General features: G+C 36.0%; 1 protein-coding gene across 1 annotated transcript in view; it reads right to left on the minus strand.

Annotated features, from left to right (window-relative positions):
• Window positions 1–16838, minus strand: part of LOC102498413 (phospholipid-transporting ATPase IB-like) — a 211413-nt gene that overhangs the window by 105659 nt on the left and 88916 nt on the right. Inside the window, 3 exon segments of the mRNA XM_014592016.2 lie at window positions 2846–2985; window positions 5940–6024; window positions 15594–15663. Of these exon segments, the coding sequence (XP_014447502.1) occupies window positions 2846–2985; window positions 5940–6024; window positions 15594–15663 (295 nt within the window).

Below are 16838 nucleotides of genomic sequence, written 5' to 3' on the forward strand. Positions count from 1 at the left end.
CTTTATAGTATGCTCTTTCTACTCACTGGGGTTTATGCCTAAAGTCAGACTTGAGTGCATGTATAGGTATGTGTCAGCTGTGATAACTATTGGATATATTTAGACTAATTAAGTTCACTGGCAGATCATTTGAATGGGGAGGGGGGAGGCATGGAGGGCAACCGTGGATGCCAGGGACAATGTGGGAGGAGGATGGGTCATAGCAGAGGGAGGGGGATGGGGATCAAGGATGGCAAAACAAAAGGCAAGGTATGCAGGACATAAGAATTGAGAAATTATTTGCTGAGAACATGTATGTTGATGTGCTTGATTGAGCCAATGCACAGTGTATTTTGGATGGAAAATTCATTTGTGTGTTGTGATGGAAAAAAAAATAAATTATAATAAAAAATAAATTATAATAATAAAAAAAAATTTTCAATGTAAAACCTGAAACTATTATAGAAAAACAGGGGAAATACTTGAGGACATTTTCCCAATGCTTGAGGAAAAATAGTTTTTTGATAAGCCCCCACAAGCATGGGAAATAAAAACAAAAATAGATAAGTGGGATATATCAAACTAAAAACTTTCTGCACAGCAAAGGAGGCAATTACTAGAGTAAAAAGACAACCTACAGAATGAGAGAAAATATTTCCAACCTATACATCTTACAAAGGGTTAATAGGCAGAATATGAAAAGAACTCAAACATCTCAGCAGTAAAAAATCAAATAATCTCATTTTAAAATGGAGAAATTATATTAATTGACATTTTCAAAAGTAGAGATATGAATGACCAACAAGTGTATGAAAAAAACGGTCAACATCACTAATCATCAGAGTAATGCAAATCAAAACCACAATGAGGTATCATCTTACCCCGGTTAGAATAGCTATTATCAAAAAAGGCAAAAGATAACAAATGTTGGCAAAGAAGTAGAGGAAAGGTAACTTTTTAATACTTTGGATAGGAATATAAATTAATACAACCATTTGGAAAACAGTACAAAGTTTCCTCAAAAAACTAAAAATAGAATTTCCATATGATCTAGCAGTCCCGTACTAGGCTTATACTCAAAAGAAAGGAAACCAGTGTATCATAGAGACAACCACACTCCAGTATTTATTGTAGCACTATTCACAGTAGTACAGATATAAAATCACCCTATGTGTTTATCAATGGATATTTCATATATGTGGATATATGTTCATACATATGCATATATATGCATATTATATATATATGAATATTATTGAACCATTAAAAAGAATGAAATACTGTCATTTGAGGCAACATGAACAAACCTAGCAGCATTGCATTAACTGAAATAAGCCAGATACAGAAAAATTTAAATTACATGTTTTTACTCATATGTGGAAGGAAGCAAAAAAAAAGTAGACTGCTGAACACAAAAGAGTAAACAGTACTTACTAGAGGCAGGAAACAGAGATAGTGAGATGGTGGTTTACCAGTATAAAATTACAATCAGACAGAAGAACAATTTAGTTAATATGTTTCAAAATAGCCAAAAGAGGTTTTGAACATTAGCAATATGAAGTAATGATACACATTTGAGATGACAGATATGCTAACTACCCTGCTTTGATCATTACACATGTTATAGGTCCTGAAAAATTGCACTGTACCACATTAATATGTATAATATGTATCAAAACAATAGTGATTAGATTTCCTTTCCAGACATCCAAGGGTTTCTCATTCTGAATAAGAGCATCTGTGTCCTCTTAAGTACTAGTTCTCAAATATACAGGTAATGTGGAAAACAAAATGTGGCGCTTAATTGGGCCAAATAATCACCAAGACAAGGTATGATAAACTAGCTCAAAGTAGGCCCTCAAGGACCCAGGTGCTGTGGAGGTTAAGACAGCTGGATTCCACATGGCCAAGTCTATGGTTCGATTTCCAGACTGGGTGTCTTGAAAACCATGCTGGACACAAGTGGTTATATACCCAAAATCCTAAGAGGAGAATGAAGGAGCAGGGGCTGTGAGGTGGACATCCCCCACTTTCCCTCTCTCTCTTTGTCTCTCTGTCTCTCTTCAGTGAGTGCATATGCCCTGTGGCAAAAATCTAAAAATGATAATAATAATAATAAATAAAGGTAGGCCCTCTATTTTTAATTATTTATGTATGAAATGGTCAGTTTAAGACTATTCTATTCTCTGCTTCCCCATCCACTTCAGGTTTTCTGAGAAGGCAAATTTATTACTCTTATCCTTATCCTATGATTGTCTTACCCTTCCTTACTCTTTTTCCAACTATGATTCCCAGATCCCTTGCCTTTTAAAAGTAAATATAAAATACAGCAGTTTAAAGGAAAAAGGATTGCCACAGTAATACCTGTCTAGTTTTTGAGTTCTACAAGTCAGTGTTCAATTGCTCAGATTTCTTAGTATATAGGGGCAATTGATAACCCGTGGTTAGGTAAAAATATCGCACTGGAGACTCTCCAAAATAGAAACATAGCAAAGAGGTGGATTACACAATTCAGTCCCCTTCACTGTGCTCTGTCAACAGATGCTGAGGTCATTAGCCCAATATTACAGATGATTACTTCTTATAATAACTTATTTTTCTATAACAAACATGTATATCTGTTAAAATGGGAAAAGTCATCAAAATAATTACAAGATTGAAGTTATTAGTGCATTACTTAGAAGAGAGAGAAAACTTTTGTAGAGACACATTTTGTAAGTTTTCACTGTAATAAGACAGATTTACACTTCCAAAGGGGGAAAAAAATCACTATTTAAAAGATTACATGAAGATATAGAAAACATTAATAAATAGATTTTTTTCACATATTTATCTTGGAATATAGTATACATATGGGCTATGTTACCTTTTCGATATAATCATAACATTCTTCTATTCTTTGAATTCTGTCTTGTAGAACTATACTAGCACTTTTATATTTCTCCAACCACTGCCGATATTCATCCTCAGTTAAATCTGTGTAGGCAACACAGAGAGTTCTCAGACCTGCAAGGGGAAAAGAAAATAATAATATCATAACAATATAATTTGGGCATACAATCAGGAAGAAGTGGAGCATTTGAAAATAAAATTGGAAAGCATTTTAGAAGTCACGGAAGTGTGAAGTCCTTCACATGACACTCCCCTGGCTCTCTTACTATCTCTTCCCCACTCTTCCTTACTCACTGTGGCCTCCCTTCTTGTCATCTGACTTCCAGACTCTTGCACTTTCTCCACTCTTCACCTAGCATATATTTTTCCCTGGACAGCCACGTAACGTCCCTTACTTTCTTCACTGTCCACCTAAATCACCCCACACAGAGGGTATCGCATCATCTCTTCACCTCACCCTGTTTTGTTGTTTTCATAGTACTTAGTACCACTTGTCAATATCTATTTCTTGGTAAATTCATTTAGGGCTTTGGTTTTCTATGTTTTATTCACTGCTGTCCCACAGACTTAGAACATGTATACTGTTACTTAATGACTACTCAATAACTACTGCATGAATTAAAGAATGAATAAGAGTTCAGTTTTTCAGTTGCTAGCCAAACAATCTCTAAAGCATTAGAAAATTAATTTAAATCCCATTTTACAGGGACTTGTTTTTAAAAAAACTTAAACCATATTTTAATATTTTAGATTAACTCCTGAAAGATATTCAAATACTTAGGAATCCCATAGAAACTAACTATACACAGAAGAAATACAGAAGTTGTTATTCTGCTTCATGATGAACTATAATAAAGTTTCTGTGTATTTCTACTTAATGCAGCCTACCTATATCATATCTATATTTTAAGACAGCAATAAGAGGCCCAATGTAGAAACTTGCAAAATACTCACATTTTTAGACTGGATACATACATATCGGTATGGAGCAGCAGCTTAAAAACTAAGCCCACGAACAAATGAATAGACAGAAAAACTGTGGCAAATATACTCAATGGAATACTATTCAGCCCTAAAAAAAAACCTGACTTTTGACAGGAAGTGGATGAATATGGAAGACTTACTGCTGAGTGAAGCAAGCCAGGCTACGAAGGAGAGGCATTGTATGTTCCCTCTTAATATATACCAAGTGTCCACACTCTATGACTGAAACTAATTGACTAAAGGATATAGAAACACAGTATATAGATGTAGATACCAGATATAGTATGTGTGCAAGAGGAGGGTCTGAGGAAGGACATTTAGAAGAAAAATAGGGAGACAAAGTATTAATGTCACAAAGAAATGTGGTATTATCTACTGAAGATATTTTGTAGTTTTGTCAACTGTATTAGGGAGAAATGTTCACCTGTTGAAATATCCATTTTGTAAGACAAATAATAATGTGATTGAATGTATAAAAGAAAATGAAATGAAAAATTAATTAATTAATTAAAAATTTTAAAAAATACCTAAGTACAGAAAATGAACCACAGCTTTCAGGACAGTACTAGCTACAAGATGTTTTCAACAAGTTCATGGAAAATGCATATTATGAAAAACCTACGCATGGGTCTCAAAACTTTTGCACCAAAATAAACTCATACCTTAATTCCATTTTTCTATGAACATTTTGAAGTCTCCTTTCACATCTTACATGTTTTACATGACATTACACCTTTTTCTCTAAAGCACTGTCAACATTTTAGTCAATGTTGTTCTTGTTTGAAACTCACTTAAGGAGTTTCCTTAAGAGATGGATGATAAGTCAAAATCAGAAGGTTAACATTAATATCAACTATGTCAGCTTTCTGAGTTATAGTTATTAAAAATAATTATCTTTGGGACCAGTAGATGCCATAATGGTTACATTGCTGGACTTTCACTTAGTCAACCACAGTTCGAGTCCCGGGCCCAGCTGACTGAAACTCATGCTGGTGTATGTGAGTGCATGCCCAAAATGCCGAGAGGACATTGGAGGAGAAGGGATTGTGACATGACCATCCCCCCAGGGGGTGATTTCTCACTTTCTGTCTCTCTCCATCTCTCCAGTGAGCGTACACGCCACATAGCAAAAATACCTCTCTAAAAAAAAAAAAAAAAAAAAAAGGAACCAGCAGTTAGAGTAATGGCTATGTCGCTGGACTCCCACGTAGTCGACCGCGGTTCGCGTCCCGGACCCGGTGGCTTAAAACTCACGCCAGGCGCATGTGCGTGCGTGCCCAAGATCCCGGGAGGAGAATGGAGGAGAAGGGATTGTGGCGTGACCATCCCCCCTGGTGGGTGATTTCTCGCTTTCTGTCTCTATGTCTCTCTCTGTCTGTCTGGCGAGCGCATGCGCCCTATAGTGAAAAAAAAAAAAAAAAAAAACGATTAACTTCAAAATATATGGCACATACTGGAAAGGCCTGTCTTTTTCCCCAGCTATGGCTAAGTTCCTTCCACAACTACATAAAAGGTCACACTTATTAAATGGAAATAGATAATAATGGATTGAAGACACTAAAACATACAGCAAAAATATACATTTCGCTGTTTGTTCATAAGCACAACATTGCTAGAGAGAGGAAAAATGAAAAATAATAACAATGTCTCAACAAGGTTAGTTTAGGAAAACTTGTACTTTTTTTTTCTACCATAGGGTGGTACGCTCACCAGAGAGAGACAGAGAAAGGGAAAATGAGAAATTACCCCCAGGGAAATGATCGCACCACAATTCTTTCTCCTTTTAGAATCTTGGGCACATGTGCACATGCACCTGGTGTGATTTTCAAGCCCCTGGGTCCAGGACTCGAACCATATTCAGCCATTTGGGAATCCAGTACCTTAATCACCACACCACCTGCTGGCCCCAGGAAACCTTTTACCTTTAAGCAACCAGAAGGCATTATAAAGTCACACATATTAATGATCTGCCCTTGCCCATCTATGTGCTCAAGGAGCATCAGTGGCATGCATTCAGGTTAAAATTTCAACATTTAAGAACAGCGTTTTCAAAGGGAAATGGATTCTAAACAATTTTTACTAACCTTCTGTGGCAAAATGTTCCAGGTGGACTAGTGTCTCCTTCATAAACAGAGAATTTTTTGAAAGTCTCTCATAAATCACTGTATCCTACCCAAAAACCAAGAAAACAAAAATTCCTGCAGTTAACATCTTATTCGTTCAATTGCCTTATGTAAGCCTTTTATTCAGAATTCCAAATATAAATAGTTATATCCCAATATAACCATTGTTACATCTTACAGTTGTGAAGGATTTTGACCATCCACAGAGAAAGCTCAATTCCAGAGTAAGTTTAGAAATAAGCTTTAAAATGGGAGGGTCTGGTTGCTTTAACAAAAAGTAAAATAAAACTCTCTCTCTCTCCCATCTGATTATTGTAAATAAAAGTCTCTCTCTCTCCCCTCTCACATGCATGTGCTCTATCATGAATGGGGGTGGGAGGACAGATGCACATGCTCTGCTTTAAACAAAAACAAAACACAATGAAAAAGCAATAAGGGGCAGAAAGTGGTACACCAGTAAAACATGGCACTCTAAGAGGCAATCCCACGGGGGAAAGCTTTCAGTTCAAGCCTGGAGACCCCCCTGAATATATGACAGCCATGTACCTGGCCATGATCCAGGGCTGGCTAATGGTGTACTGCAGCATTGACAATTGGGGATGCTGTCTCTCCCTCTCTCTGTCTCTCTCTCTCCCTCTATATTTCTATTTGTATCTATCTCACTCATGGAAGAAATAAATACATTTAAAAAATAAAAAGAACAAAGTGCAGAGAAAATCTTAACTTGTATTTCTTGCTATATGTTTCAAGTCGAGTTTAATAATTCACAATATTTTCCTTTTCTGTTTTTGAAGACTGAGAAAAACAGAAATCTACTTTTGTATCCCTGCATGTTAAGAGAAAATGCCTATTAAGTAGAAAATATGCTGTTAAATGTATATAACAACATGGTGAACATTGTATTCACCAATTTACTATTGGGCTGTCAGAAAAGTCATGACACGTTTTTACACAAAAAACACATCACGACTTTTCCAACAACCTGAAGTTCAGGAAGGAATATATTAATAAATACTTAGAAAAAAAACTGTGATATGACACTTTCTATTGTGGGGGAGAGATTTGAGACTAGGAGATATAGGTATTAATGGGGTAATTAAGTATCAAATACTGCTTACCCTGCACTCTAAAGGGGATGGGTTATATTTACTGGAATGTCATTTGTCAAGCTGAGCTTGAGATAAGCTTGGATATGAAGGTGGGAAAGGATAAGCAGGACAACCTGATATCTCTGCCTTCATGGAGGAGAAGGAAGAGAAAAGGTTAGGACAAAGCATGATGGTGTTAGCATGTTTCCAAAATATCAAATATGGGTTTTTAAGTTATTTGCTGTTGAAAATGAGAGACAGATAAAAATTCCCTACTTCAACTCTCCTGCTATAATTTTTGCAAAGACCATACTGTTTACCAAGGCTTTTATAGAATATTCTTGGTAAACCCAAAGTTTCTGAGACCTACAACCAAGTTACTATGAGGCATAGACAGAACAGCATTGGAAAACGCAGAAGCCAGAGAGGAAAGGTTGGGATCTATATTTTCAGATAAAATATGTCAAACAATGGTTATCATACTAAGCAATGGGTAATGAAAGGTAGTGATCCCTGAGAGATGAGGTGCAAATGATGGAAGCCCAACAATTGCCCCAGTTTATTGTCTAAATAAAGTTGATGAATAATGTCAATGTTAGTCTCCTGGTTGGGATATTGTACTGTGCTTATGCAAATGTTACCATTAAATGAAACTGGGTGAAGAATGTATAGGTTCTCTCTGTATTACTTCTTACAATTACATTTTTTGCAAATAAATCTATAATCATTTCAAAATAAAAACTTGTAAAACTCAAACAGCCAAGGCAAAATTTTAAATGTTTGGCATTCAATAAGAAATTATATGACACATAAAAATGCCAAAAAATACAACACCAAATTAGGAGATAAATCAGTTAATGAAAATTAACCCAGAACTGATACAGCTGTTGAATTAGAAAAATTCATACAAAGTTATGTTAATTATATTCTGTATGTTCAAAAAGTTAAGTAAGGATATAACAGAAATTCAAAAGATCCATATCGAACTTCTAGATAGGAAAGCCACAATGTCTGAGATCCTTTTTTAAAAACATACTGGATGGGATTAATAGATTACACACTTTCTTTAAACATGAAGATACAGCAGTAGGAATCATCCAAAATAAGATATAGAAGGAAAGAAGTCTTAAAGACAGTAACATTGGTGAGCTGTGGGACAACTTTAAACAGTTTAATATAGATCTAATTGGAGTCTCCAGAGCAGACAGGATACATAATTGAAGAAATAAAAGCCAAAAGTTTTTCAATTCAATGAGTGCTATAAATCTACATGCGAGAAGGGATTCTGAACAGGCCACTTGAAACAAGTGATTCTGAACACCAGCTTCCCCATCCTGAATGGGTGTCAACTGAGTTAAGAATTTTCTGAAACTCTCCAGGCAAGTAATTCATCTAATGATAGTTGAAAAGGAAAGCAGAAAAGTAAATGAGGGTCAGTTTTTGGAAACAGGCTACAAACCTCCTAGAAACAAGAATAAAACAATTCTAAGACACATGAAAATCAAGTTCTTCAGAAAAACTGATAAAATGCTAATCATAAATGAAGCCGGGGGGGGGGGGGGGGAAATTAAAAAAAAGGGGGGGGGAGAACTGACCCCCACAGCATATCAGTTAAGCCCTTTGCATTGGGAGTTTGATCCTACATGGTCAAATGCAAGTCAAATTCCAGCCATGGTAGCTTGAAAAGCATGCCAGGTGCATGTATGTGCATGCCCCAAATCCTCACAGGATGGAGAAATGGAGGAAAAAAAGGTTGCAGCATGATCACACCCCACTAAGAGGTGCTTTCTCTCCCCCCGTCTGTCTTTGTGTGTTTCTCTTTCTTGAGCAAGCACATATGCTATCTAGCAATTAAAAAAAGAAAAGAAACCAGAGTGAAAAAAGACAGACACAGAGACAGAGATAGAAGGCCAGAGGGGCTCACTACCATGCTAGCTTGTTTGCTGGAGGTGGAATTATCAGTAGAAAATCTCCGTTTCTCTTGTACCCTGAAATAGCTAGTTCGCAGGAACCATGAGGAATCTTCTTCTGAAGACTCACCTCTCCTGCCACACTACCTTGTTTGCTGGAGGCGGAATTATCAGTAGAAAATCTTCATTTTTCTTGTACCCTGAAATAACTAGTTCTCAGGAGCCATGAAGAATCTTCTTCATAAGATAACATTTTTCAGACATAAACAGGTTGAAAAAAATATGTTACCAGGAGATCCATGCAAGACATGGTAAATGAAGTTCTTAGAGCATAAGGAAAATTGCACTAAATGTAATTGTGGATCAAAAGAGCACTAGAAATAGTAATGATACTAACATTTTCTTATTATCTATTTTATTTTATCTCATCTTATTTTTTGCATTAGGACATGTGCATTCACCAGAGAGAGATACAGAGAAAGAGGGGAAGTGAGAAAGCATCCCTCAGGAGTGATGGCTATGCTGCAATCCCTTCCTTTCTATTCTCTTCTTGGGATCTGGGGCATGTACACACATGTACCCAGTGTTTTTCAAGCATCTAGGTCTGGAACGCAAACCACACATTTAGCTATGTAGAATCCAGCCATTTCAACCACCACACCACACATTGGTCATATTTAATTTTTTTTTAAGTTAAATGACTGCTCAAAAAATTAGTAACAGTAAAGTGGAAAGTTTATTATAACATTTATAAAATTAAAATGTATCACTATAATAGCTCAAAGTTTGGGAGAAGAGAAATGAAATTATAGTTTCATAAGGTTCTTACTGTACACAAAGTACTATAATATCCCTTGAAGGTTGAATGTAGTAAATTTAAGATGCCTACTAAAAACTACTAAAACTATTAAATAAATGTTTTAAAAATACAAAAGAAACAAACTGGAATAAAAAACACTCAGATAATCCAAAGAAGATAGAGAGAAAGGAATAAAGAAAAAAAGAACGATGGAGCAAATAGAAAATAAATGGCAAGATGATATACTTAAACCTAGCCACATTAATAAGCACATTGTATAAATGATCTAAACACTTCAGTTAAAATGCAGAGGATTTTAGAGTGGTTCAAAAACATAAGAACCAACTAAATGCTCCCTAGAGACTCACAGAGACACAAATGGATTAAAAAGAAGGGAAAGTATATAGTATAGTATAGTAACACTAACCAAAAGAAATCTAGAATGGTAATATTAAAGTTAACACAGATTTCAGACCAAAGACTATTAACATGGATAAAGACAATTATTTCACAATGACAAAAAGGTCAATTCTTCAAGAGGAAATAACAAATTTAAATGTTTATGTAACCTACTAAGAGAGTTTCAAAATATGTAGAGCAAAAACTAATAGAACTTCAAAGGTAAATGAAAATGCACAATTATAATTGATGATTTCAACATTCCCCTCTCAACAGCTGATAGAACAGGCAGACAAAAAGTCATTAAGGATCTATAAAATTTGAATAACACTATCAACCAATTTGCCCTAATTAGTAGGTATGAAATACAGCATACAAAAGCAGCAGAATACTCATTCTTTTTAAGTACACACCAAACATTTAACAAAATAGACTATAAATCTGAGTCACAAAATACATGTAAATCAATGAAGTTAAAAAGACAAAAACATCCCATGTTCTTAAAATATAATGGAATTAAGTAATAAATCAAAATTTAAAATTTCTGAAATATTCCCAAGTATTTGAGGACTAAATAACATACTTCAGAATAGCCCATAATATTATACTATTGTATATATTAAATATAAGATATTGTATATGTTTAATATTTTAAACCAATGCAAATAAAAATACAACATATCAAAACTTGTGAAATGCTGCTAGAGCAGTGGTTAGAAATATATAGCAGTGGGGCCAGTAGGTGGCATGGTGGTTGAGGCTCTGAATTCTAACATGGTGGACCACAGTTCAAGTCCCTGACCTGGTGGCTTGCTTTCTCGCTTTCTCTCTTTCTCTCTTTCTCTCTCTCTTCCTCTCTTTCTCTCTTTCTCCCTCCCTCCCTCTCTCTCTCTCTCTCCTTTGCTCCCTCCCTCCCTACCTCCCTCCCCCATGTCTCTCACTGGTCAGATTAAAAAATAATAATAAATAAAACTTAATCAATAAAAAAGAAATATATAGCAATAAACATATTAAAAAAGAAGATGTCAAATCAAATTCTGCCTTTGGAAACTAGAAACAAAGAAACAAATAAAACAAAAAATTGGCCAAAGAATGGAAATAATAAAGTAAAGAGTGAGGACAATAAAGTTAATAGTGGAGATAGAAAGTAGAAAAACTTTTGAGAAAAACTGGTAACACTGAAAGCAGTTTATTTGAGAAGATCAGTAAAGATATTAACTGTTTAGCTAGCCTAATCAGGAAAACAAATTAAAAAATGTTTTTGTCAATATTTTTTCTATGTCCACAAATTTGATAATATAGATGAAGAGGAACAACTCTCTAAGACACAATCTGCCCAAACTCACACAAGAAAAAATAGACAATGTGAATAGTCCTATACCTAGTAAAGAAATTGAATCAATAATTAATTACCTTCAAAACAGAAGGTGAATTTGATTTATTTGATTTCTTTCTCTCTTCTTAATTAGTCTAGCTAATGGTGTATTAACTTTATCTTCTCAAAGAACCAGTTTTTGGTTTCATTTACTTTCTGTATAATTTGTTTATTCTCTATTTTATTTATTACTGCTCAGGTCTTTAGTATTTATTTCCTCCTGGCATTTTTGTTTGTTTGGTTTTTTGGAGACATCAGAGTAGGCAAAGATTTCTTTTTTTTCCCCCTTGGATAGATTATTTTGCTATAGGACACGTGCATTTGTCATAGAGACAGAGAAAGACAGAGAGACAAAAAGTGAGAAATCACCCAGCGTGGATAGTCACACTACAGTCCTTTCTGCTCCATTCTCCTCTCAGTATTTTGGGCATGCACACACACGTACCCAGCATGAGCTTCAAACCTCCAAGTCCAGGACTGAAACCACAGTCAGTCATGTGGGAGTCCAGCAATGTAACCATTATGCTGTCTGCTAGTCCCAAAGATTTCCTAAGTAAAACCCCCAAAGCATAGGCAATAATCCCAAAAATAGACAAGTGGGATTACATCAGATTCAAAAGCTTCTGCACAGCAAAAGAAACAATAATTAGAGTGAGTCGACAGCCCTTGGAATGGGAGAATATATTTGCAAACTATCCCTCAGACAAGGGACTGATAACCAGAATATACAGGGAACTCAAGTGACTTACCTGGAAAAAAAAAAAATCAACCCATTTAAAAGATGGACAAATGAGCTTAACAGACAACTCTCTAAGGAAGACATATGAACAACCAAAAAGCATATAAAAAAATGCTCAACATCCCTTCTCATAAGGGAGATACAAATCAAAACCACAACAAGGGACCAGCAGTTAGTGTAGTGGCTATGCCACTGGACTCCTATGTAGTTGACTGTGGTTCAAGTCCCGGACTGGGTGGCTTAAACTTACTCTGGGTGCTTGTGCATGCGTGCCCAAGATCCTGAGAGGACAATGGAGGAGAAGGGATTGTGGTATGCCCATCCCCCCCCTGGGGGTGATTTCTCGCTTTCTGTCTCTCTGTCTCTCTTTGTCTTCCTAGCAAGCGCATGCACCCCATAGCAAAAACCTCTAAAAAAAGAAGAAAACCACAATGAGATATCACCTAACCCCAGTCAGAATGACTAAAATTTTTAAAAAATAATAATAAGTGCTGACAAAGCTGTGGTGAAAACAGAACTCTCCTGCACTGTTGGTAGAGGTGTAAATTAGCGCAGCTACTGTGGAGAACATTAAGGAGGTTCCTCAAAGACCTACAAATAGAACTGTCATATAAGATCCAGCATTCCACTCCTGGGTATCTACCCAAAGAATGGGATTGCACTGAATCAGAAAAGTACTTGCACATCCATGTTTACTGTGGCATTATTCACAACTGCTGAGACATGGAACCAATCCAAATGTCCACAAACAGATGAATGAATTGGAAAAATGTGGCATATATAAACTATGGAATACTATTCAGCCATAAAAAATAACAATACCCTGGCATTTGATAAAAAGTGGGCAAATGTGGAAGGTTCACTGTTGAGTGAACCAAGTCCAAATATGAAACAGAGACATTGTATGTCCCTACTTAATATGTATGAAATGTCTGCACTCTATGGTAGAAACGGAAAGTTTGGAAAATGCAAAAACATGAACAATTGTGGGTACTAGAAACTGTTGGGGGAAGGTGGTAAATGGGGGAGGGTGAGAGGAAGGGAATCAAGGAGAAAAATAAAGAAGCAAAACATCTAAGGGACACAAAAATGGAATAGTATATATTTTTTAAAAAGGCAATAGATTAGTTGCATTCTCCATTCATTACGGTGAATTCTACCAAACATTTAAGGAAGAAATTATATTAATATCAATTCTCTACAACATCTTTCATGGGATAGAAACAGAAGGAATACTTCCTTACTAATTCTGAGATCAACATTACCTTAAAACCAAAGTCAGGCAAAAACATTATAAGAAACTATGTTGGCTTTATATATTGTAACTTTACTGAATTAGTTTACCACACCTAAGAGTTTTTTATGGCGTTTTTAGGTTTTTCCATGTATTTAATCATGTCTTCAAAAAAGGATAATTTAACTTCTTCCTTTCCGGTTATTGGGTCGCTAGAAAGGTCATGACACATTTTTGCATAGAAAACATAGAAAAATACGTCATGACTTTTCTAATGACCCAGTAGTATGTCTTTTACTTCATTCTTCTGTCTGATTGTGTTGGCTAGAGTTTTCAGTAGATGTTGAATAGGGATAGAGAAAGTGGATGTCCCTACCTTGTTCCAGTATAAAGCAGAAAAACCTTCAGCCTTTCCCCATTCAGTATTGTGTTAGCTGTGGCTCTGTTGCATATGGCCTTTATTGTGTGAAATTTCTTTTGTTGAGAGTTTTAACCATCAAATGCTTTTTTACATTTTAAATTTACATTTTTACATACAAATATTACATCAAATGCTTTTTCTGCATCAGTTGATTTGTTCACATAATTTTTGTCTTTCCTTAAGTTCATGTGATATATTACATATATCATTTCATGTCTATTGAACCATCCTTGCATCCCTGGGATAAATCCTACTTGGTAATAATGCATAATACTTGTAATGTGCTGTTAGATTTGATTTGTGAGCATTTTGTTGAGGATTATTGCAAATCAAAACCACGATGATGGGGGCCAGTCCCATGGCTTAGTGGTTAAGGGAGCCAAAGCCCACATGTTCATACAAAGACTTGCATACAAATGTTCATAGGAATATTATTTAGTAGCCAAAAACTACAAACAAAATATCTACCAACAGGGAGTAGAGAAGCAAACTGATATAGCCACACTAGAATATTATTCACAAAGAATTGAACTATCAAGTGGCCAGCAGGTGGCATGGTAGTAAAAGGCACCAGACTCCCACATGGCTGATCACAGTTCAAGTCCCAGACTTGGTAGCTTGTTTTCTCACTTTCCCTCCCTCTTCTCCCTATATGTCCTTCTCTGGTAAAATTAAAATAAATAAATGAATAAATAAAGTTAATAAAATAATTATTTTAAAAAAAAAACTATTAACAGCTAAGACCTGAATAAAGCTCAGAATAGTGAGGGAGAGAAATCAAACAAAAAGTCACATGTGGGACCAGCAGATGGTGTAATGCTTATGGTTGCTGGACTCCAGCATAGTCAACTGTGATTCAAGTCCCAGACCCAGCAACTTAAAACCCATGCCAGGCATGTGTGCATGCGTGCCCAAAATCCCAAGAGGAGAATGAAGCAGGGATTGCAGCGTGGCATCCCCCCAGGGGGAGGGAGGGGTGATCTTTTGCTTTCTGTCTCTGTATCTCTCCATCTCTTCAGGGAGCGCACATGCCCTTTAGTAAAAAATATCTTTCTAAAAAAAAAAAAAGTCATATATAGATATGATTTAATTTACATAGCATTTTAGCAAATATATAGTGACAGAAAGACTATCAGTGTCAAAACTTATCAAATTTCATGCTTTAAACATGTACTGCTTATTTTACCTCAATAAACTTGATTCTGAATTTTAAAGTACATATGGCCATGAAAAACCATGTAAGTGCTTTTAAAAATTAAGATTTACAGAGGTAAATGTAAATTTCTGAGACCCACCAAAATTATACACTTTAGGCATGGATCTGGAATAAAAATTTCCTGCTACAAACCCTCAGTATCAACAATCGCAAGTTCTCAATAAAACAACTGAGTGGCCACACTTCTCACTAATAGTAAACCTTCAAAAACATCCTAGTGTGTGGCACCATAAATTTCAAAAGGCTTTGGCTGTTGGGAAAGCGTTTTGGATATCTTGGAATGATTTTTCCAATCTTAGATAATGCTGTCAACAACCAAATGGAACAGCAGATAAAAAGCAACATCATCTAAAAATATGAAGTTGCAATGGCTTTCTACAAGTTGCTGGAACAAAGAGAAAAAAATAATGCAAATACGGAATCTCAGTACTTACAGCCCCTTTGCAGTAGAGCCTGAGCTGTCCCATAGGAGTCCGGACAATTATGGACATCCTTTTTCTATTACTGTAACAACATAAAAAGTATAATTAGTTTTTACCTCCTTTAGTATGTGATGCCAAAACAGTAAATGCTACATAAGTATTTATAATATGCCAGGCATTGTTATTTATCTTCACAACAATCCTTGAAGAGGGTTCCATTGTTAATCCCATATTATAGATGAAGAAAGTTAGACACAGAAAGGATAAGCATCCAGGAAGGCCATGAGCTAGTAAGTAACAGTAGCACAATGACCGCTGTAATACTTTTCCCTCCTAAGCTTCCCACGCTGTTTTCATCCTACTCACTCCTCTCTCATAAGGTATCTGTGCTTATCACCTCTCTTCTTCCTCCTCTAGCCTACTGGACCTCTTCAGTATCGTCATAACATAGCACATTCTGCCACCAACATGACAACTTTGCCGGCCACCTGTGAGTAGCATGCTAGCAAGACTGAGCCGAAAAGGTGGAGGAAATATCTACCCGTCTTCTACCTCCCTGGGAGCCCACTCAGCCATGACTCCTTAAGGCACAGCCTTCATCTGTTTCCATCTTACTCTGAAGCTTCTAAACCAAAGCTCCTGCCCTCAAAGATGGTCCAAGTGTGTACTCATCAACCGGAGAACCAGAACTGGAGAGAACTTCCCAATAATCAATAAAGGCTCAGCCATTTCTTAGAAAACTGGTGGAACACTACCCAAGGCAATGAAGTTATTTATCCAGCACCTAGCTATGAGTGCATATTTTTAAAAAAGTATTTATTTAATTTTATTATTATTATTATTTAATTTGCTGCAGGGCACATGTGCTCACCAGAAAGACATACAGAGAGAGAGAGAGAGAGAGAGAGAGAAAGAAATACAAATAGGAAAACAAGACGCCAGGTCCCGGACTGGAACTGCGGTCAGTCATGTGGGAGTCCAGTATCCCAACCATCACACCACCTGCTGGCCCTTGAGTGCACATTTTAATTATTTTAATAGCAAGAAATTATGTAGTCAAATATTAAGTGGAAGACTAAGTAACATGAGATATCTTTTCTCATAATAAAGGTTTTAGGAAAGGTGGGGATGGTGGGGTGGTAATAACTTCCCTCAAGTTCTAAGAGGTTTGCCTTTTTTTTCCTCTCAAATATCATTAGGAAAGAAGCTTCAAAGATGTGATTTGAGAAATCACCTGACATTGTGAAAAACTAATGA

The sequence above is a fragment of the Tupaia chinensis genome, unplaced genomic scaffold, assembly GCF_000334495.1.
Source record: "Tupaia chinensis unplaced genomic scaffold, TupChi_1.0 Scaffold000634_1, whole genome shotgun sequence".
In the NCBI taxonomy this organism is placed as follows: domain Eukaryota; kingdom Metazoa; phylum Chordata; class Mammalia; order Scandentia; family Tupaiidae; genus Tupaia; species Tupaia belangeri.